At 37.7% G+C, this 21,541-nt stretch overlaps 4 protein-coding genes and 1 long non-coding RNA gene across 6 annotated transcripts; 1 reads left to right on the top strand and 4 right to left on the bottom strand.

Moving 5' to 3' along the window:
- Positions 1-816: 816 nt before the first annotated feature.
- Positions 817-1,736, bottom strand: LOC148295185 (uncharacterized). The gene is made up of 2 exons (XR_015835377.1): positions 1,383-1,736; positions 817-1,057 (listed from the first exon to the last, which is right to left on the bottom strand). It is a non-coding gene; the product is annotated as an uncharacterized LOC148295185 (long non-coding RNA).
- A 2,187-nt stretch (positions 1,737-3,923) lies between these two features.
- LOC110755877 (putative F-box protein At3g25460) lies at positions 3,924-5,039 on the bottom strand. Its single transcript, XM_021957180.2, has one exon. It carries the CDS (start codon positions 5,037-5,039, stop codon positions 3,924-3,926), a length of 1,116 nt encoding a protein of 371 aa, XP_021812872.2.
- A 1,981-nt stretch (positions 5,040-7,020) lies between these two features.
- Positions 7,021-10,817, bottom strand: LOC110755878 (Ribosomal protein S5/Elongation factor G/III/V family protein). The gene has a single exon (XM_021957181.2). The coding sequence runs from the start codon at positions 10,570-10,572 to the stop codon at positions 7,489-7,491; it is 3,084 nt and encodes a 1,027-aa protein (XP_021812873.1). The 5' UTR covers positions 10,573-10,817; the 3' UTR covers positions 7,021-7,488.
- A 736-nt stretch (positions 10,818-11,553) lies between these two features.
- LOC110755885 (2-dehydro-3-deoxyphosphooctonate aldolase 1) lies at positions 11,554-17,566 on the bottom strand. Of its 2 annotated transcripts, none has more exons than XM_088252577.1 (15): positions 17,411-17,566; positions 17,092-17,140; positions 16,885-16,982; positions 16,584-16,704; positions 16,137-16,202; positions 15,519-15,578; positions 15,337-15,411; positions 15,083-15,167; positions 14,766-14,824; positions 14,083-14,127; positions 13,500-13,598; positions 13,078-13,125; positions 12,888-12,935; positions 12,349-12,427; positions 11,554-11,917 (listed from the first exon to the last, which is right to left on the bottom strand). In XM_088252577.1, exons 2-14 carry the CDS (start codon positions 17,125-17,127, stop codon positions 12,371-12,373), a joined length of 897 nt encoding a protein of 298 aa, XP_088108703.1. In that variant the 5' UTR covers positions 17,128-17,140; positions 17,411-17,566; the 3' UTR covers positions 11,554-11,917; positions 12,349-12,370. The 2 variants fall into 2 exon arrangements, with proteins under 2 accessions (XP_088108703.1, XP_021812879.2); XM_021957187.2 differs by having other exon boundaries at positions 16,584-16,680; positions 17,411-17,565.
- Positions 17,567-18,968: 1,402 nt separating this feature from the next.
- Positions 18,969-21,333, top strand: LOC110755884 (zinc transporter 1-like). Its single transcript, XM_021957186.2, has 3 exons — positions 18,969-20,159; positions 20,245-20,394; positions 20,614-21,333. The coding sequence occupies exons 1-3, from the start codon at positions 19,539-19,541 to the stop codon at positions 20,917-20,919; spliced, it is 1,077 nt and encodes a 358-aa protein (XP_021812878.1). The 5' UTR covers positions 18,969-19,538; the 3' UTR covers positions 20,920-21,333.
- Positions 21,334-21,541: the final 208 nt, after the last annotated feature.

Below are 21,541 nucleotides of genomic sequence, written 5' to 3' on the forward strand. Positions count from 1 at the left end.
ATTCAAATTTTAAATTCTAAAATTCAATTACAATGAAATAATGCATTAAATTTGGATTTTCAATGTGTTTCCTTATTTACCACAAAGGGTAAAATCGACACAACAAAAAAAGTAATAAAAGTCAAGGGATCTGCATCTAAAACCAAAACGACGAGGACTTAGCCTAATGACAATTAATCGTTTTGGATCTAGATCTAAGAGGCTCGTAAAAAAATTGCACTCTTTGTTGCTCATATCTTTTTGTGTGGGAATGTTTCCTTATAATCGATCTCGTTCTCTCGAGTACTACTAAATTCTGTTATTGCACATATATATTATTTGTCGTAGAGAATTGCATGTTGAGTTAGAGTGTTCTTGATAATTGCTTCTCTGGAGGCCTATCTTTTAAGGTGCCCTTTGTGAAAATTAGGCCTGTAAAACGGGCCGGGCCGGGCCAGCCCGGCCCTAAGAGTTGTGAGCCCAGGCCCTAACTAGTAACGGGCTTTTTCAGCCCTAAGGAATTATCGGGCCGGGCCGGGCCAATCCTATATCAAATATACAAAGCCCAGGCCCTACCCATGGGCCTAACATTTTCGGGCTTATGATCGGGCCAATGAGTCGGGCCTATTTAGCCCTATAAAATGGGCCATTATTTTATGCTTTATTAAACTCCATTTGTTTTCTATGTTTGAAAACTTCATCCATAATTATATAATAACAACAATACATTGAAATTTTGAAATAATGTTGAAACAAAATTGAAATAGACTACAAAACAATAAAAATGAAAATATTTATTCTGCATCTTGGACAAACCACTCCGGCCATTCTTGTTCATCTTGTACAATCATTTTCTTCTTGACTTTCTTTTTTTCTTGTTTAATCCAATCACTTCCACAAATGCACGCTTCAACACTATTTGGAGCCAAACTTGCTCGATGGTCACTTATAACACGTCCACCTTTGCTAAAAGCTGATTCAGAAGCAACTGAAGACACTGGAATGGTTAAAATATCACGGGCTATGGTGGAAAGCACAGGGTAATTTTTTTGCTGTGATTTTAAGTGACTAGTACCACCTGTGGATGCACAAGAAAATAACTTTTTACAATAATTGCATTCGGCTTTTACTTCTTTTTTACCATCTTTTTCAATTTCAATTTTCTTAAAATGTGACCATGCATCAGAGGCTTGTTTTTGTTTTTGACTAGAGGGAATAGCTTGAGAGGGGTCAACAACAACAGGAATCTCAATACGCTGGCTTTGAGTAGAGTCCATTTTAAAATTTCTAATTAACAAGAAAATTCGAACAGCACAAGCACAAGTTGAAAACAGATATTTAAATAGAGATCAAATACCAAGGGAAATCAACTAATATGCTTCAATAAATTGTATATAAAATACCGCAAACTTGAGGAACTGCATAAGTGTGAGAGACGAGAGTCCCCCGAAGTCTTGCTCCTTCTGTCGTATGAGAGGCCACAGCCTAGATGAATGCAAAGCCAGACCTGTGCTAAATAAAGGCAAAGAACCTTTGCAGGATGATACTACGAACCCTAATGGAGCCAAGGAGAAAGCAGTTGCAGGCCAGGGTGAGACTTCGAAAGCTGCTGAGAGTGTAAAGCCAAGCCAGTCTCTGGATGACCAAAAAATTCTCTGGTTTGAAAGAAAGATAGCTACTCCATCTTAAAGAAAGAAAAGTTATATTAGATAGCCGTTTCTTTGTCAGCTTTCAATCAACCAAAGAATTTTTTTGATGAGACAAAGCAAAGCATGCTTTCAAGTTTCAACTTTCAAGGAAGAAAGTTGCCGACAAAGCATGCATGAACTTTCTTTTTTTTAATGAGACAAAGCATGCTTTAACTTTCAACAAAGAAAGTTGTCGACAGAATAATATTAATATTACATATAATATAATTATATTAATTAAATTAAATAATTATAGTCGGGCCGGGCCGGGTTTTTAAAGGGCTTAAAAATAAGGCCCAAGCCCTGCTCATTAGACTTCGGGCCGGGCCAAGCCCGCCCATTACTTCGGGCCGGGTAAGCCCATGCATTAAAAAATAGGGCCGGGTTCGGGCCAGCCCATCGGGCCCGGGCTTTTTTTACAGGCCTAGTGAAAATCCTACATTGAAAATCCACACTCCTATAAAGGTGTTTATAAACAAAGCACTATGGGCTTGGCTTTGGAGAAATTTAATTAGGACCCTTAAACGAAAATACTATTTATTAAGTCATTTGTGAAATCAGTAAAGTATTTACATATTTACTAAAGAAATAATAATTAAAACATAATTACTAATTAAAGTAATTCAAAAAGGCTAAAATGTTACTTAATTACATATATTAAATTAAAGAAGTTGGCAAAAAAAACAATAGTAAATAAACTAATTTTATATTTTCAAAATTTTTTATAAAAAAAAAAGACCTCTCCCGACGAAAGTTCGTTGGCACAGATATCCGGTGGCAAAATTTGGAAAAACGAGTATGGCCGCACGGCTGTACCATTTTTGGGAAAAAAATTATTAAAACCGTGTATAGCCGCTCGGCTATACTGTTTATAGATATTAATTTGCTAGTTTCAACCTCCAAAGCAGATATTGAAGAGAGAAATTTCACAATAAACCGAATTTCAGATGTAGCTACCTTGGGTGAGTTTCAACTTCCCATGAAGAGAAGCATAGCTAGGTATTGAGGTATGATTCGTGTTGCATGATTCTCAACTTGAAGTTGCTGTTGGTTTCTTTGAATCTTGGAACTCTAAAAAGGGTCAGTCTCATCACCTGTTTTTCATGACAAAGGTAGGCACTTTCAATCACTGATCAACTTTGTAATCATACGATGGAGAAATTAAGACATTGGTACATACTAAGATCATTGAAAGTTCACCTCTAATATAGCTTGTCAACTTTTGCTTTATGATCTTCTGGAAGCAGATGGACTTCATCAGTCAACTGGATGAATTCATTCCCTTAACAAAATGAAAATGTCATCTTTGTAATCTAGAAAGTGTGAGGGTTAATTTGAAAATATGTTAAATCCGAACAGACGAACACGTTATCTTTCAAAAGGGGTCTCATCCCAAAGGGAAAAACTCATTCAGTTTCATTTCCCATTTCTATTCTTTTGTGCTCGCACACACATAAGTATGACCTTACTGTAATAACCTCAAAATTGGGATTTGTTATTATTAATGTTAGTCCCATTCCCACCTATGTAGAGTTGAATTTTTCTGATTGTAAATAACTCAAGGACTACTGTGATTGTTTTCTTTTTGCCATATACAAGATTAAGGTTCATATATCATTTCATCTTCCGCAAGGATTTTATCATTTTTCGTTTTTCTTTTTTAAAAATCCATGTCCAAGTCTTACTAGGAGAGGAGGGAGACAGGAAATAGAATTTGATCGTTTAGATTTTAGATAAAATGGTGCAATCTTCTCTCCTCATCATCTCATCTAGGTTCTTTTTTTTCGATCACATCACTCGATTCAGAACACAACAATGCGGGAATGCCATGTATGTGAGTTAGGAGAAAAAAAAGGGTAGAGTGATATAGCATTGTTCTATTAAGAATATGAAACTTGATTTAATAATTCTAGTGAAGCTATCTATATATGATAAGAGAATGCATGCAGTATATTCAGGAAGTGATGGCGGCAAAACCCAAATTGGTATGTTCTTGCAAAGCTTGGCTAAACCGGACTAATGTACTTGATGTAATCGTAATTTGGCAGTTTATGAGACCAATTTCATTTTGATGCTATTTTGGTGAACTTTCAAAACAAAATCTAATATATTAAAGGCAAATTTAAAAAAAAATTAATCACACGTCAGAGTATAAAGACTTGAGCAGTAATCTGGAACAAACCAATTCGCAAAATTCTTTAAAATAAAAATGTAATTTCATAATCATAAACAACCACCAAATTAATTGCAATTGCTCTAATCAATCCCCATTCTGAGTCGTACCCTCTCGTCTTGTCTCATTCCCTTGAGACTCACAAGGCTTGGCTTATAAAATCCCAGAAGATCGGTGTCAAACCATTTATACACCACCTTCTTAATCACCTCATTGTTCATGTCATAAAAGAGAGTCTTCCCTCCCTTATAACGCAGCTTGAGCTCATCACAATCAGCCTTCAGAGGAATGAGAACTTGATCATCCAAAAGTGGCTGATGCTGCAAAAATTTCAATGGCACAATGATCTTATTTTCACTCCATTTTTGTTCTTTCAAGTCTTCTAGCACCAAGACATGAAGGTCTTGCTCTACAATATCTCCAACAGCTATATGTTGGTTCCAATTGAAAACCCAAACTCTCTTGCAGCCATTGAAAACTCCTTGGGGCAATGTAGTTGTGATGAAGCACTCGTTCCACGGATCGAGAGCTTGGACTTCCAAGCACCAATCTTCCCCATCTGTTATAATTTCAGAACAAAAATAAACCCCATCATGAACCTCATCAGTTAGAAAAAATTGCCTTCTTGTTGCCCATTTGCCATTTTTCTTCAACAAGCCTTGGTTTGGGTGTTTCAAGGCTCTCCAATCCCCATCTTGTCCAATGCTCATAACTTCATATCCCACTTCATCATTGTGGATATAAGCACTTACCAATTTGGCATCACCAGTCAATGAATCAAAAGCACATTTCATTCTACACACATCCATATGTGCATTAGGCAAGTCAAGGACATGACCGATCACCGGATTTCTGATGCGGCAAACAGGAAGACGATGATGCTTCTCTACAAACAAGCCGGCAACACGGGACATACACCGGATATTTTTACTATGAAGAAGGGCTACTTGGTCATGTTTCCTACTGTATTGACATTTTATTGGCAGAGGACTAGCCCGATACATATGCTTCACAATGAAGTGATGGTCTTCAATCAAAGCACACCATTTCTTGCAGACAGACTTCATTCTCAGCAAAGCGTCTACAGTTAGCCAACTCAGAATCTCAATGATCATCTCAAAAGGAAGCTTTGGTGCTTTTGGTGCGGGATCCAATCTTCTCCCTTGATCTCCACTTTGGTAGCGGGGCACCATGTTCATGCTCTGTGTATACAACAAAGTTCATTAATATTGTTTGATCACAGCAATGATTGTTCTTAACAAGAGCGTTACATGATAATTTCACTATCAATCACATTAACATTATGTAGCAATGTGAGGAGTGCACCGAAGAATTTATAGCTCTTAAAACAGATAATCTAATAACAAGATATGCTACAAATTACAAATCATTAGTCTATCCAACCAAATCATGAACCAAAACAGAATTTAAAAATATAAATAGATATCTACATATATATATATATTCCAACATAAATTTATTTTAGTATATATGGAGATCATCATGCTTTTCATAATGTATGCCCTAAAAATTATGTAATACTAGAATGTTCAAATATATGGATTCTTAAAAGAAAATGTTCATATGTATGCAAATTAATGTTCAAACAAAAACTATGAAAAAAAAAACATATGTAGCTCAAAATTAAGTAAATCTTTTATCTAAAAATACGAACTAGAAACTATATTCATGTTAGTAATCATCTACAAATCTAATCTAATGGAGTCATTCCCTCGGATGCAGCTAAAATTAAGTTTGTTACCTCTTTATTTTGGCTGAAATTGAACGAGCGGTCAAGAAAATTTGAATGAGCGGCGGGTCCAAAAGTAAGAGAGAGTAGAAAACAAATGATGGAATAAATAATAGGATAAAGGAGAACTTCTAGGGATTTTTAAGGGTAATTTTGTAATTTTCATTAATGAATTTATAATATTCTTTTTTACAGCGAAGATACTATATTTGACAGAACCCCCTTTCTCCTTGGGACAATTTTTGTTTCTTCCTTTTTTTCGGGTCAACCTTCGGACATTCAATTATCCCTTACTATTTGCACAATATGAAATATCTATTCTATGTGTTGTGCTATTTTGGGGTTGCTTGCTGTGAGATGTCCGTTTACTCGAGGGCATAAATGAAAAGAAAATATGAAATACTTGATAATATAAATCATACTCTGCTTTGCAATTCACATCTGAACTACAAATTATTTTGTATCATTATATAATTGAATTTTTGCATATGAAATCAAGCTCAGCTTAAAATCTTGGAGAAGCTGTAACAAATTGAATTTTAGAAATACAAATCTTAGACAAATCTTCCACCATCCATGACAAATCTTAGAAATACAAGAAAACCACCAACATTGGTGCTTAAAATTTTCCCACATTCCACACACCAAAACTCTGCCCCCTCCTCCTTCACAATCCAAACCTCATATGCCAATCAAAACAGAGAAGCCGTTCCCGTCAACTTTCCCTCTCGCCCGCAACAGGAAACCCACTTGGTTTCCACCAGTAACACCCACTCAATTTTGCAATGAACCTAAACCGTTTGATCAACGTGAATTTGGCAATATCATTTAAAGTCAAATAAGTTGATCACAAGTTATATTCGAGCAGGTACATCAGCTGATTTATAAATTTCAATTATATAATCATACAGCTGATTTATAAATTTTAAACGCCAGGTCTAGCCGCGCGGCTATACTATATATAAAAAACCCAGAGGACCTGCTCAGCGCTTAGGCGCCACGTGTCAAAGGAGTACAGCCGAGCGGCTATTCTATTTTTAAAAACCTGGTCTCGCCGCACGGCTATAATATTTATATATATATATATATATATATATATATATAAACCCCCGTCCAGCGCCTAGTCGCCGCGTTGTAAACAGGTACAGCCGCGCGGCTATACTATTTTTTTTTAAAAAAAAAATTATAACAACAGGGTAGCCGCCCGCAATGTAGATATTAATTTGCTAGTTTCGACCTCCAAAGCAGAAGAGAGAAAATTTCATACACTAGAAACTCAACACATGATGAAGTAAAATATGATGCCCCCATCCCATCATAATGATATCATGGCTATTTGCACAATATGAAATATCTATTCATGTGCTGTGCTATTTTAGGGTTGTTTGCTGCGATGTCCATTTACTCGAGGGTATAAATGCAAAAAAAATAAAATGAAATACTTAATAATATAAATCATACTCTGCTTTGCAATTCACATCTGGACTACAAATGAGCCTCCTGAATATCAGATTGGCACTTTGGCAAACAAGTGAGATCTTAGCCAGAAATTATCAAAAGCAAATCGTATAATAAACACATTGTCAAGTTATTTTGTACAAGTATTGCTGGTAATTGGAGTTTACCTTCAACAAAATACGATCTCTCTAATATTACCAAAGCACTAAAAGAATCCTAATCCTAAGAGAAGATAAAACTCAAATGCCGGCTTCCGCAAAATCCAACAATAAAATGAAATTATACTAAAGTAAGCACATTACAACTATATCAACAACCTCTATACTTCTGCAAAAAGGAGTTGATCGCTCACAAAGGACTACAAAATTGTCCCTTCACAATATAGAGAAGGATCCTCTGCACTGAAGGAGTTAATCACTCATCAACTATATCGACAACCTCTACACTTTACGAGCCAGGGTCCTCTGCTTTGTTGCGTGCTGTACTACTTTTTCCTCTACATGAAGGCCCTTCTTCCGTCTCACGGCATTAATTAGTTTCCTTGCGGTATTGGGAAGCACACTAGAACCATCACCAAACTCCTCAATTTCCTCTTCTGTTTTCGGTACAAAGAAAGGATCGTCGGGAAGTGCTTCCCAGTGACTAAGCACAAGAAGAGCACTTGCAGCACCAGAAGTCCATCTTCTAAGCTCATCTGCAAAACCAAAGCTTTCAGAAACTGGCAGATATGCATGCACGGTGAACAATGGGGAGCCTTCCTGCATTTCCTCCTTTAAAACTCTAGCCCGCCTTCTCCCAAGCACAGCGTACATAGAACCCAAATGCTCAGTTGACGTGTTCAACTCACAGAAGTACATGGCTTCCACAAGCCGTGGCTTCTTTTGAAGCACGGCTTCTCTACAAGCATCTTTGACGGTTGTCATTACCTGTCCTCTGAAGATGCCATATTGCTCATGTTGCTGGTGGGAGGCTTCCACCTCATCACATTGAGCAGTCAATGGTTCAATTTCAGCCTCAATAAGAAATGCTAAACCCCACATAGGTTCATCACATAAAGGTCCAGCGGCTGTCGCCACTTGAAACCCAGATACAACACTGCTTTCAAGGCTCTCTGCCTCCTCATACAATGCTTGAGTTACTTCTGAAGATGTATCACCAGCTATATTTCCACTGCCACAAGCATCCACAAATCCTAATTTTTCAGATACGTGAGAGTTGCCGCGGATGAGGACAGAGCCATCAGTATCCTTTCCTTTAAGGTCTGGAGTAAGCAGGATGTTAGGACCAACCTGCGAAGGGCCAAGTGCCCATATCCTTTTAAGAAGTTTTTGCCACTTCAGTTTACATTTCTCAACCCGATCCTTGTCATTTTCACCACTAGAATAAATATCACTCTCCACAGCATCCATGATACGTTTTGTCAGTGCTTCAGTCGGATTCTCATCTTCTTCAATCCTTGAAATCTTTGTGTCCAAACTTTTATTGGTCTGGGCATTACCTTCGATGATTTCCCCAAGTAAACCAGAATTCTCCTCAAGCACCTTAGTTAAAGAAGGTGGGAGCTTTATGACTCGCACCTTAATAGTACACCTTTCATTTGGCGTCTTTTTCTTAACACAATCTGAGCTCTTAAGAAACAATTTCAAATTCTCAAGTTTATCGACTACATCTCCCTCAATGGTCTCTTTATAAGAAACAAGAGGTGGAGACACTTTCAAGTCTATCCTTGCAAATCTATCCTTCAAATCCTTTATGCATCTTTCAAGATGTACCTCTCCTGCAGCAGACAGAACATGCTCTCCCCTAGCAGAAACCGTGACCTCTACAAACGGGTCTGCCCGGTTAAGCAGCCGTAAACCCTTTGTCAGTGCACCCATGTCTGCAGGATAAGAAGGCTCAATTGCGACTCTTAGAGTGGGAGAAACTTGGAATGCCATACTGGAGAAAGGCCAACAGTTTCTAGTTGACGAAAGTGTTGCACTTTTCAGTATATGCTGGCCAAGGCCTCGAATTGCCACGAGATTCCCAGCATGTGCAGAGGCCACATGTGTTAAGCCTTGGCCCATCATGAGATATAAAGATTGCAACTCAGCCTCCTGGATATGCTTCTTCATTGACTCCCCTTTTAATGGATCATACAAAGCTGAAAGCACATAAACTTTCTGCCCTGAATAAAGAACCCCACTAAAGATCCTTGCAAATGCAAGGAAGCACTCATTCAATTCACCCTCATCACTTACGTTGTTTATGATTTCCCCATGTAATCCCCTCTGTGGAAGTACTTTCATTGGGACAGCAAACATTTTGGAAACAAAAGCAACACAAGGAGCTTCTGGCCTCGAATCACAAGCTTCAACTGATTTTCTCACAAGCTCTGCCTCAGCAAGCACGTTGGGATCAACCCCATCACTCAGAACCTGTCTCTTGGGAAGCAACCGTGTTATTCGATATGCCTGTGCTGCAACTGGGTCAGGCATACACCTAACCACCATTGACAAGACTGCATCAAACAGAGGAAGCCATCGGCTCATCACAGCTTGAAGCACAACCTTAGGATCCTTGTTCTGAAGCTCACGCGGTGGTACATTCAAATTAAACGACTTGATTACTTTCTCAAGCATCACTTTATTATTATCACCATCTTCCAAAGCAGCCTGATAGACCTGCCAAAGTGGTTCAAGCACAAACTGAACAAACATGGGTCTGGCTTTACTTAAACCAGCTACACCTTTCTTCCCCACAATCATCTTGGTTTTGGGATTATAGTACCTGGGTCCCCACAGAGCTTTTTGCAAAGCAGCTGTGCTCGCACCTAGTTTCGAAGCATAAAACTCAGCAAACTCACGAATACAAAAACCCCAACCATCCAAAGCACACACAAACGCTACATTGCCCTTCTGGGGCTGAAACGTATCTTCCTCATCATCCTCCACATCCAAAAGGGCCAGATTTTGGTCACTACCCACATCTCCAGAAGGCCCAGAAAGTATAGCATCAACGTCAGACAAGTACTTCTCGCTCTTATACGCACTCACAATCCCATTAACCTCATGAACAATACGCACTAACCTCGTATAAGCCTCCATGGGACTCAATTTCAACTCGGAGATCAACCGGTCAATCTTGTTGAGCACCAAGCAAGGCGTGAGCTTCTCAATCCAAGCCTGGCGCAAAACGGCGTGCGTTTGGATGTGGACGCCCTCAACGGCGTCAACCAGGACCAAAGCGCCGTCGCTTAATCGAGCGGCGGTGGAGACCTCGCTGCAAAAGTCCATGTGGCCCGGAGAGTCGATGAGGTTGATGGAGTGCTCTTTGTATTGAAGAGAGATGGAGGAGCTTTTCATGGTGATGGCGCGCCTCTGTTCCTCGTCGAGATAGTCCATGAACCGGAGGCGGCCGGCGAGTTTGGGGTGGACGACGCCGGCGCCGGCTCCAGCGATTAGGTGGTCGGCCAGAGTGGTCTTGCCGTGGTCCACGTGGGCCAGTATGCATATGTTTCGGATATTTCGGGTATTATCGGCCATTGATTATATACTTGGTATAAAGATGAGACCCGAGATACCGGAGGTTGGGGACTGAGAAGAATGGAATTGGCGAGATATCGGTGGTTTTGTAATTTTTGGTGCAGACGACGGACGAAGCCTTAGCCGCGCGGCGGGGAGGTTTTCAGGTTTGTAAGAATTAGGGCTTTTGGAACACGTGTTGATATATGAATATGACATTTTTTCTTTTCTTTTCAGAATATGTGTTTTCCTATTTATTTTTTGCTTTTCACTCGAATGTTTTTTTTGCCAAATTTTTTCTCCAATGGTTAATTCCACCAACTTTCCTAGGGTTCAACTCTACGAGGACAGAAGTTTCGAAATCGCTAAGCACTCAATTAATATTTGTATAAACTCCCTCTTCTAATCGCTTGCAATAAAACTTATTCTAATACAATTTTGTTATAAAACAAGAGATAAAAAGTGAGAGCAACTTTACCCAAAAATTACAAAAGTGAAAGATCAACCGAGATTGGGAAAATTGAAAGTCACATGTAATTCCGCTTATAAACAATTTTATTAGATGTTGAAACTTTTATAAAGTTAGCGTTCAAGGTGGTTCTCCAAAAATACTAAAGATGGCAAAGGAACATTTTAACTTTTTCTGCTAAATGTATTGTCATAAGCGGTTTTGGTTATCTAAAAACCTCTTTTTAGCCATTTTAAAAACATTTCCAAACAACCAACAGGAGTTGGTCCAAGTTGGTCCAAGTGGAAAGGGCTTGGATCCTTTAAACAAGAGGTCCTGGGTTCGATCCCAGGCGCTTGCGAATAGAGTAGACTTTGTTGGGAGAGGTCCCCGCTTTGCGCCCGACAGTACCTCGAGGGTTAGTCCCCGCAATCGCGCGGGGGATACCTTGGTTTTCACCAAAAAAAAAAAAAAAAAACATTTCCAAACAAACCTTAATTTGATGATCTATAAACTAAAGGCAAGTTATTATGACCAAAAAATACTAAAGGCAATTTTGACCTCGAAAAATAAAAAGATTTCATTCCTTCCCGTTCCAAAACCCTAAAGAAGAGTAGGAACACAAAATTAATTATTCTCTTAATATGCATAAACATCACAGATTACAGGGAAGCAAACCAAATGATTGAAGAAAACAAAAAAAATTATTTCATAAACCTTTCAAACTGCTATGAATTCATGAATACAATGATAAATAAATGATGGCATAGCCCGGTGAAGGACAGCATCTTATCTCATATTTGATCCTGGTCTGCACAAACATTATCACCAGCTCATCCAGTGGGGATGTGGCAAAATGTCACCCCCTACAGAGGTAGCTATCACTTAAACATGCATTACTTGAACACAGGCGTATACCTGAAATAAGTAACAGCAGAAGCAGACTCATATCAGGAACTTGAATGGGGCTGGTAGGTCAAAATAAAATAGAAGAAAACCAGTAAGAGTATCATTTGGTCAAAATCATGTTAAGCTCTCTAAAGACTATCAGGCAGTATATACGTCGGCAGTGACAAGAAAGAAATGTTTTAAACTCTTTCAGCTCAATTTTCAGACCTACATATTGCCTGGAGGGGCAAAAAGTATGTGATTGAGAGTAGCGCAAACCACTCAGTTCTGCATCTTGTTGCCCCAATCTGCACCCTCATTAATTACAGTTTTTGGATTGAGGATGGATGTGCTCTCCTTCTTTTCACTCTAGGATGCGCTATGACACACCACCTATTCACAATAATCGCTAACAAAAGAAAAAATGGCAAATATTTAAAGTGTTTTACCACCCTTCTTACCAATAGTGTAGCTTCAAGTCTTCTAATCACAATAGGGTGTGAGATCAATGTTGAAGCGTTGCTTCCCCTTGCTTACCCTCTAAAAATTAACAACAAAATAGAACATCCAGGTCAGTATCTAGCAACAAAATGAAAAATCATATTGTTTGAAGTGCAGAAACCAAAATGAAAAATCGTTCAGGTTTTTAATCTTCTTTTTTTTCTTTTCTTCTCCATCCTTTTGAGGTGTAGTCAAGGAAGGTTTTGGGAGGGGAGACTGTACCATATACAAATAGCATATATGTCTCAAATAAAATACTCCTGAATTGTCTCAAAAGTTGCTGAAAGAATCGCGTATTGATACTTCACTAGCTAAAACTGCATTTCCAATCATGGATAATGTAACAACCCACATGCTATTGACTCTCAGATATACTTCTCAAGTAACCAAGATAATATAGCATTCCATGTACATAGCATTTCAATAATTTTTTATCCAGTTGACACAAAAATGAACAGAACTGTAACTGCTCATATTATGAATGAGGCAAAGGACTTACAGCAATTGCTACAAGCTCTACCAGCAGTTCCTCCAAATGGCGCAAGGGCTACAATCATATATAAGAAGTAATTTAAACATCTTAACTTGATAAAATACTTTTAGTTTAAAATTTTTTATTTATTCAAATATGCCACAACAGGAATGAACTTCCAGAGAAAATGCTCATGGAATAAGAAAGTATGACTCACCCATTGAGTTGGACCATCAACTGGCGCATTAGAAGGATCATCATGTACCTAAGTCCCCAAAGGAAAGTCTTTAAAACTCAAAAGTCTACAGCAAAGTGTGCATATATGAATCTATTGATAAAGAAGAATACTACCCTAAGAAATCTTTGCGCAGCTTCATATGGCCATACAATTAAAAGCTAAGAAAGATGAATTCATATTGCACACTTTCGAATTTGTATGGAAATAGTTGAAGATAAACGAGATTATTTATTCACAAAGCTCCTTCAAAGTAAACTCAAATGAATTCAAATTAATCTGTGCAATACTGGTAATTGGAATTACTTAACTTCAACTAATTTGTTCTCTAGCACCCCTAGAATTACGAATCCTAATCCTAAGAGTAGATGAAGCATAATGCCTGCATCAGCAGATTACTTTACCTCCATGAAAATTCCATCCACTCCAACAGCAACTGCTGTCCTTGCAATGCACGGAATCAATTCACGAAGACCACCACTGGCTACACCTCCATCGTCCAACTATAGGAGAAAGTAGAGTTACCATTTGATATGAGAAAAACAATCTTATCAAACTAAAGTAATCATATTACATCTTAACGGAAGAAATATTGTGACACTACTGACAGAAACTTACAGAAAAGCAGGATTATTGCAAATATCTCCAAAAAATTAAAAAAATTACAACATCAACAACCAGAAGCAATTGCCAAAAGTATTTATAATTTCATCCACACATGCAATAAGATAAGACCGGTTCCTAATGTTTGTTGTTACTCAAAAAGAAATGAAACAATGCAACATTTTCTCCCCAACTACCCAAATTATGTGATTTTTCACAGGTCATTTCTATGTCAAGGAGATATGTAAAGGATTATATAGTCTAGGTTACAGTTTTCAGGGGAAATAACATGGACTACATAAGTTGTGGCATAACCATACTTTTTGAAACGAGGAAATCGCAGAACGCTAACTTACGAAATAATATGTGTAAGAATTTTCTCACCTTTTTCCCTGCAGGCTGTTGCAATGCATGTGTTACATCAGCAACCTGTAGCGAAACACTTAAGTTGAATCAGCTGGTTGTGTCCTCAGATTTTAAAATGAAATGAAGGCAGCATGTTCAGATTATCACTATTGAAAAATTGGGGCAGAAAAGAATCAAAAGTGAAAGAGAATTATCCAACGAGAACCAATAACTGAAAGCATTTGTAAGGATCAAGTAAAGGTCACCCAACTGAACTGGATACATGTCAAGTTTTCAATAGATTGTTAGACAACTCAGACCTACTAGCAACATACAAACACATATTTCAACCTCTTTGTAATTGATTTCAGTATTTATGAGGAAACAGGACAATATAAGAGTCAAATTTTCATTGTCTTTTTATGAGATGACGATAAAAAATTTCATTAGAAAGCCAAGTGTTTCCTATACATTCAGTGCCCAACATTTCCTACAATCGCTTCCTATAGGCGCTTCTCCATCCCCAGAAGCACTTACTTTCTATTTCAACCAAACATTATAAAAATCATTTTGGAAACAAATTGAGACTGGGTAAACGGAGGGGGTGTAGTTGTATACTTCCAAGTATTCCTCACAACAGAATTGTTTCTCTTTCATAGGAAAATAAAGCACAAAATAACAACAGCACATAAAAATAGGAGCAGAGTATAAATTTAACTTACAACAGGACAGTTAGCTTCTCTGATCCACTCCAAATTGCGCGGATCAACAATTAAATCATCTATAAACCAAAGCAGAAATATAGGATAAATCAACTGAGCAAGAACAAATTATGAGAATGCATCAATAACTTTGATCGTAGAATGTTTAGAAGGCAACATTAAATCTCAGGAAATATGAATGGAGAGTCAATGCATGGAAGTTTAAAGACAAAAGGGGGAAACATGACGCCAACGAAATATAGTTTCACTAGAATTAAGCAATGGCCAGCTGAAATAGAAAGCTTGATTGAAGAGAGCATAGATACTGTAAGACTTACTATAGCCAAACATAGTTCCCCTTTCACAGACCATAACGTTTGGATTTCCAGCCAGTCTAACCTTCTCAGCAGAATTTACCATGACCTGAAAATATGAACATTTTGAAGATTAATATCAGACTCAGAAGCATACCTAACTCTTTTAAAAGAGATAAGTCGGTGGAGGTCTAATCAGTTAGTTCAGATTGAACTACTCATCATTAAACCCAGAGAGAGAGAGAGAGAGAGAGAGAGAGAGAGAGAAAATCACTCACAGAAGGTGCGCAGAATTGGCCTTTCTTAATGTTGATAATTTTTCCAGTCTTGGCTGCAGCAACTAGAAGATCAGTCTGCTTTCATAAGAAGTCACAAATAAGATACATTGGCACTCTCACATCCTCTGAAACGAAAAATTTCATGACAATTTCTTCTGATAGAGGATTCCGTTTAACTTAACCTGGCGGCACAAAAATGCAGGAATCTGAATAATGTCTGCAACTTTACCAACTTCTTCACACTAGGAAAAACAACAAAGCAAAGAAAAATGTGAAGAACAGTTCATGACCTGTTACAAACCAGTTGACCGATCTTTGATTCAATCTGGGAATGGTTGTTAAAGAGACCCGTGGTAATCGTCTTTTTTTTCTTTATCCGAGGAACTTTCCTTGATGTTTAACACAGGATGGTAAAGAAATCGAGGATGCATGGTGTTGCCTGATTGTGCATGCAAGTATTCAAGATAGAATGCATAGAGATGATATTGATCGAGTCCAAAATCAAGAAATATAACAGAGTAAATTATAAACTATTCCAGAGTCTCTCTTTTCCTTATCCACACACATTGTTACAAATTACATGGACATATTGTGATAGAGATAACGTATCCGAGGTATCCAAATGGTACACATTTATTCAGCAAAGCAAAGAGTGTCTTGTCAAACAAAGCTCGTTCTTCCTACCCTTTAGGCTTTATCTTTAACCCATCAAATTTCCAGGCTTAAAAAAAACAATATTTAGTATATTAAAAACAAGAGTTATAAATTATGTATATTAAGAGAGGAGACAGAATGCTCACCTGGCTAGCTTCGTGCACATCTGTAATTATAGGGATGTCATATGCTACTTTAACCTTCTCAAGGATCTGAAATAATTCGGGAAAAATAAAGAGGAATTAGTGATTCCAAGTTAAATATCTTCTCTATTGATAATTAATGTCAATTTCATGCTAGGAAAGATCAATTTTAGTCTAGAAAGTTCTAACCATGATTTTTTTGTAAGCCCTAGTAATTGCAGCTAAGCCATTAGAAGGTTAAATGTATCAGCACATGACATAGGAAAACTTCAAAGTTCAAGAACACATGACTAACCACGATGGGAAAAACTGATTACCAACACTGAAATTGTAGTCTATTTGAAAATTAATAAATATCTAGTACACTCTCTATATTTATCACCACAGAAACCAAAGTGGTTTGTATCTTAACTTCGAATGAAAACAAAATGATGAGTAGCTGTCCATCACCTTTAAGCCTTCAGCGAGGCCAGGACCCCGGAATGATTTTGAGGATGTACGGTTGGCTTTATCAAAGCTTGACTTGAAAACCAATGGCAATCCAACTCTACAAGATTGGAAAACAAGTTGTCTATCTCACCAAAAATCAAATAAATAAAGTTCAAATCCAATCTTCTATCCCCATTTTGGCACATAGAAGAGCCCAATAAAAATGAATCTTTTTCCTTCTCTTATTTTGCTTAAAATAAACTACAAAAATAAACAAATGTTCAAAGAGTAAATGCATAAATCCCAAAGAGAAGGAGCATACTTTGTTGCAACATTCTTTATGTGCTTGGCCATCCGGAAAATGTGCTCCTCGGATTCAATCACATTGGGACCCGCTAATAAGAAAAATGGTTCTGCTGCCTGTGGAGATTGATCAAATCAAAGATTAAAGTACCCATTGGAGCCATAAAGCATCCAAATGCATATACCCTTTAACACAAGAATTTAAAATATCCCAACAAAGTAAAACCTTGAGCTGGTTATATAGCACTGTTGATGCATCCATCTCTGCCACTTCGCTGAAACACAAATGAGACTACATTAAAGCATTCAAAGTTTCAAACATAACACGCACTAAAAATTGTTGATTTAAGAATTCAGATGCTGATAGTCTGTCTAAGATTCTGAGGTATTCTAATTTTTCCCGCATTTTTTTTCCGGGCAACCAAACGGAACATAAAATGAAGTGCGAATGCAAATTCAAACTCAAATGAAATTTATTTTCGCAGATCTTCAAACACATTACAGAATACAAAAGCAAAAGAGGTGGATCAAGCAGAAAAATTTACCTCACTTTAATCACAAAAACAGAAGGAGCTTCAGTGAGTAAGCAGAGACGAGTTACCCAGATAGTGTTTTTATCCTCTCTTTTTTCTGAAAAATAATTAAAAATAATAATTCTGTCACCGACTCTCCGTCCCTGTCATTGAAGCTGTACTGTGTGAGTGTGGTGGGTACGTGCGCGACTCTGTGTAATGGAGAGGGTCCAAGAAAGTTGGAGGCCCAACTCACAAAATTCTCTTCCTTCTTAACTTGTGGTTTGGGCTTAGTAACCCATTTGGTGACAAAAAATAGTGGACTTACTAATTCTCTGGTGATTAGAGAGCTTGTAAGTAATTCACGTTGATTTGGTATAACAATGTTTACATCACGGTTCATATTCATTTGGTTTACTTCTCAAACTATTTTATCGTTGAAGATCGAGAAATTTTAAGAGAAAAATGACATCATATTCAAATAGTTTAGGAATGTAGTCTTTGATATTAAATGATTAATACAAATTTATAGAATGAAAATATTGTTAATGACAGTAACACATAAGAAAATCTCAAGTGTTAAAAAAAGAATAAGATTATATAGAAAGTATTTACGCTCTGGAAATATTTTTGCTCACTACTTAAACCTAAGGTGTACTCTCATAATCCTTTTCAACACTTGATACATGTCCATGGGCCTAATTACAGTCCACGTGTCCATGAGATTTTCTTACTTGTTACTATCATTAACAATTATCTCCAAGTAAGCCAAATCAAATCAAGCTAATTGCAAATTAGTTCAATTTAATTAAAGATTACACCTTTTCCCACCAATCAAGTCAACTAATAAACTTTTCTTACATCATCTCGAACCAAAAAAAAAAAAAGATGTTCTATTTTGTGGTGTGCATAAGGCTTAAAATATATAAAAATGGTCTGCTGAGTGGGCAGGGCAACTCATGCGGCGGCTAACTACATATTTCTGACTTCCTTTTTTTCTTCATTCTTTTAAGTTTTAAAGATATCAAACAAAAGAAGTTAGCGAGGCTAGAATTCACATTAAAATAATTTTTTTGAGACTGGATGTATTGATGTTTTCTAACTTACCTGTAGGATTAGATGTGATATATTGTATCCTGCAAACAATCTTCTAGAGCAGTTGCTCCTTTCTCTACTTTCCTAGATGAGAGAAAAACTCGCCTACATATATGATCATGTGCTACTCATGTGATATGTCAAGTATGAGACACCGTTCATCCGTTCCATGGTGTAGGCAAGTTTTTCTCCGAACGGGGCATTGAAAAGTGAAAACCCATTCTTCAGAATTCTTTTAGTATGCAGTTGACAATTCTGTTAGATCATACTTCCTTAGCTAGGTCGGTTGAATTGAATATTCATGAGGAACGATTCTATTCATTCTATGATGGTGTTTCTTAGGTCATCAATGGGTAAAGAGTTGTATTAAATATTCAACCATGCATATAGCTGCAAGATGTGTGCATGTCTCCACCAAATCCGGGCACATTATTATTTATAATAATACTAGAAAGATGAAGACATAATATCGACATTATTGGGTAGACCTTCTTAATCCAAGCGCCAAATCGATGAAATCTAAGCCAAACTCCCTTGATCAATGTGTGTGGATGACAACATTCTGTCTTCATCTTATAGGCAAACATGCTAACTTGAAAGTGAGTCTTTTTCTAGCTGTCTCAGACACCCAAATTTCAAACCATTTTTCTTTTTCTTTTTTCTGTCATCTCTTCTCTTAAAATCATTTTTTTTATATGACCATCATGGATCTGTAATACCATTCACTATCCCTTCAAGCAGAATCTGGTGGGGGTGCCTGCAGAGGCCTGACAATTTAAGTACATATGTATTTTGGAGTTTAGGCCATCCACCCTATTCTTAGTGCCACCCACATGCACTGCATACAACCTCTGAGTCCTGTTATAAGTTTTGACTAAGAGTTATTTTTCCATCTCTTTGTTCTGCTAACAAAGTGTCTCAAATCATCCAGCAGTGCACATTTCTCTCTTTCCACATAAGAATAAACTCCACCTTTCTCAAACACCCAAAAGGCAAAAACCAAAGAAGCATTCACTAGAAATCTTTTCCCTCCTTTCTTTCTCTTACCTTTTTCACTTCTCAAACCATGTTCATTCTTCAGGTAGCTCCCTCTTTCAACATGTTGAAGATAATATCAGTCCTAATTCTTCTATTTCCCACTATGGTATTTGGAGACTGTACATGTGAATCTGAGGACACAGAGCACAACAAAGAAGCTGCACTTAAGTACAAACTAGGTTCCATAGCTTCCATCCTTGTTGCTGGTGCTGTTGGGGTCAGTCTGCCATTGCTAGGCAAGAAAATCCCAACTCTAAGGCCAGAAAATGACATCTTCTTCATGATCAAGGCCTTCGCAGCAGGTGTGATTCTAGCAACTGGGTTTATTCACATACTACCAGATGCATTTGACAACTTGACCTCACCATGCCTCAAAGAAAATCCATGGGGAAAATTTCCCTTCACTGGTTTTGTTGCCATGTTATCTGCCATTGGAACACTGATGGTTGATTCATTGGCAACCGGGTACTATCAGAGGTCAAACATAAAGTCCAACCAAGTGACAGTTCATGAATTGGAGACGGGTGATCATGTACATGGTCATGCAGCAGATCATGTACATGGCCACACACATGCCACACAGAGTCATGCTCATGGCTCTGAAGAATTGATGTCATCAGAATTAATCAGGCACCGTGTCATTTCGCAAGTAAGGAACTTTACTGAGAAAAGTAAGCATCTCATTACTATTTATTTTGTTCTCTGGAATTTTAGCTTCCATGGTCATCTTGTAGGTCTTGGAGCTGGGGATCCTAGTGCACTCAGTTATAATTGGAATATCATTGGGTGCTTCCCAAAGCCCTGAAACAATAAAGCCTCTCATGGTGGCTCTGTCTTTCCATCAATTCTTTGAGGGCATGGGACTTGGTGGCTGCATCTCCCAGGTTTGACTATGCAACCTCTAGTAAGGACCAAGTAGGAAGTTGGTGTTTTAAAAGGAAACCTAACTATGACTAGCTAAATTCTCTTTTGACTTGTTATATACAGTGCATTCTCTTGATCATAAAAGGATTTCTCTATTTGTCACAATTGCATTCTGATTCATATCTACACTATCATGATCTCACTTACAATCATTAAGCTCCTTCTCCACTGCTTTGCAGGCTAAATTCAAGTCTCGGTCTGCAGCGATCATGGCTGCGTTTTTCTCCCTCACAACCCCAGTAGGGATTGCAATTGGGATTGGCATATCAACCGTTTACAATGAGAGCAGTCCCACTGCTCTAATTGTTGAAGGGACTTTCAATGCTGCTGCAGCTGGGATTTTGATTTACATGGCTCTTGTTGACCTACTGGCAGCTGATTTCATGAACCCTAGACTGCAAAGCAATTTGAGGATTCAATTAGGAGCATATATTTCACTTCTTCTAGGGACTGGTTGTATGTCTGTCATAGCCAAGTGGGCTTGAGGTTCCCATTACATATTAAAGTGTGGTTTGTTAATTAAGGGTGTGTCATAATCCTTGAAGCTGAGCTGTGAGGTGTTTTTAGGGCTTTAATCCTTGCTTGGAATGAAGGTATTCGAAGAATTAAAGTGGAATTTGACTCTATCAAGATGTTTCTGATTAAAGGTGAGATTATCACACTCATCCTTTGTTTAGTCTCACATAGACTGAAACTCTAGTTTGGGTTATCACGTTTTAGAGTCTTCCCTTTCTCTATTGTAGGCCTAATGGCCAATGATACTGCTAGCGTGCTAGGGTTGTCCCAACGCTTTTATTTTTGGACTTTGGCTCATTTAGATGTGGCCCACTATATGGTTGTCACTCACACGTGAGGAGCGTGTTAAAGATTGTAAAAATACCATATCAAAAACTTGATAAAATAAAATATACAAGTGTGTGATTGCATTACTAGTTAAGAGTGCACTACTACAATTATGTTAAACTACGACACCCAAAAAACGACCCTTTATATAAAAACTGTCGTGGTATTTTAAAAGACGACCAATTTTATAACACCGCCCTGGTAAAGTACCTAATACACCAATATGTTAAGTTGATTTTTAAAATTACGACCATACCTTATCAG

Source organism: Prunus avium, chromosome 4 (genome assembly GCF_965620075.1).
Source record: "Prunus avium chromosome 4, drPruAviu1.hap1.1, whole genome shotgun sequence".
NCBI lineage: Eukaryota > Viridiplantae > Streptophyta > Magnoliopsida > Rosales > Rosaceae > Prunus > Prunus avium.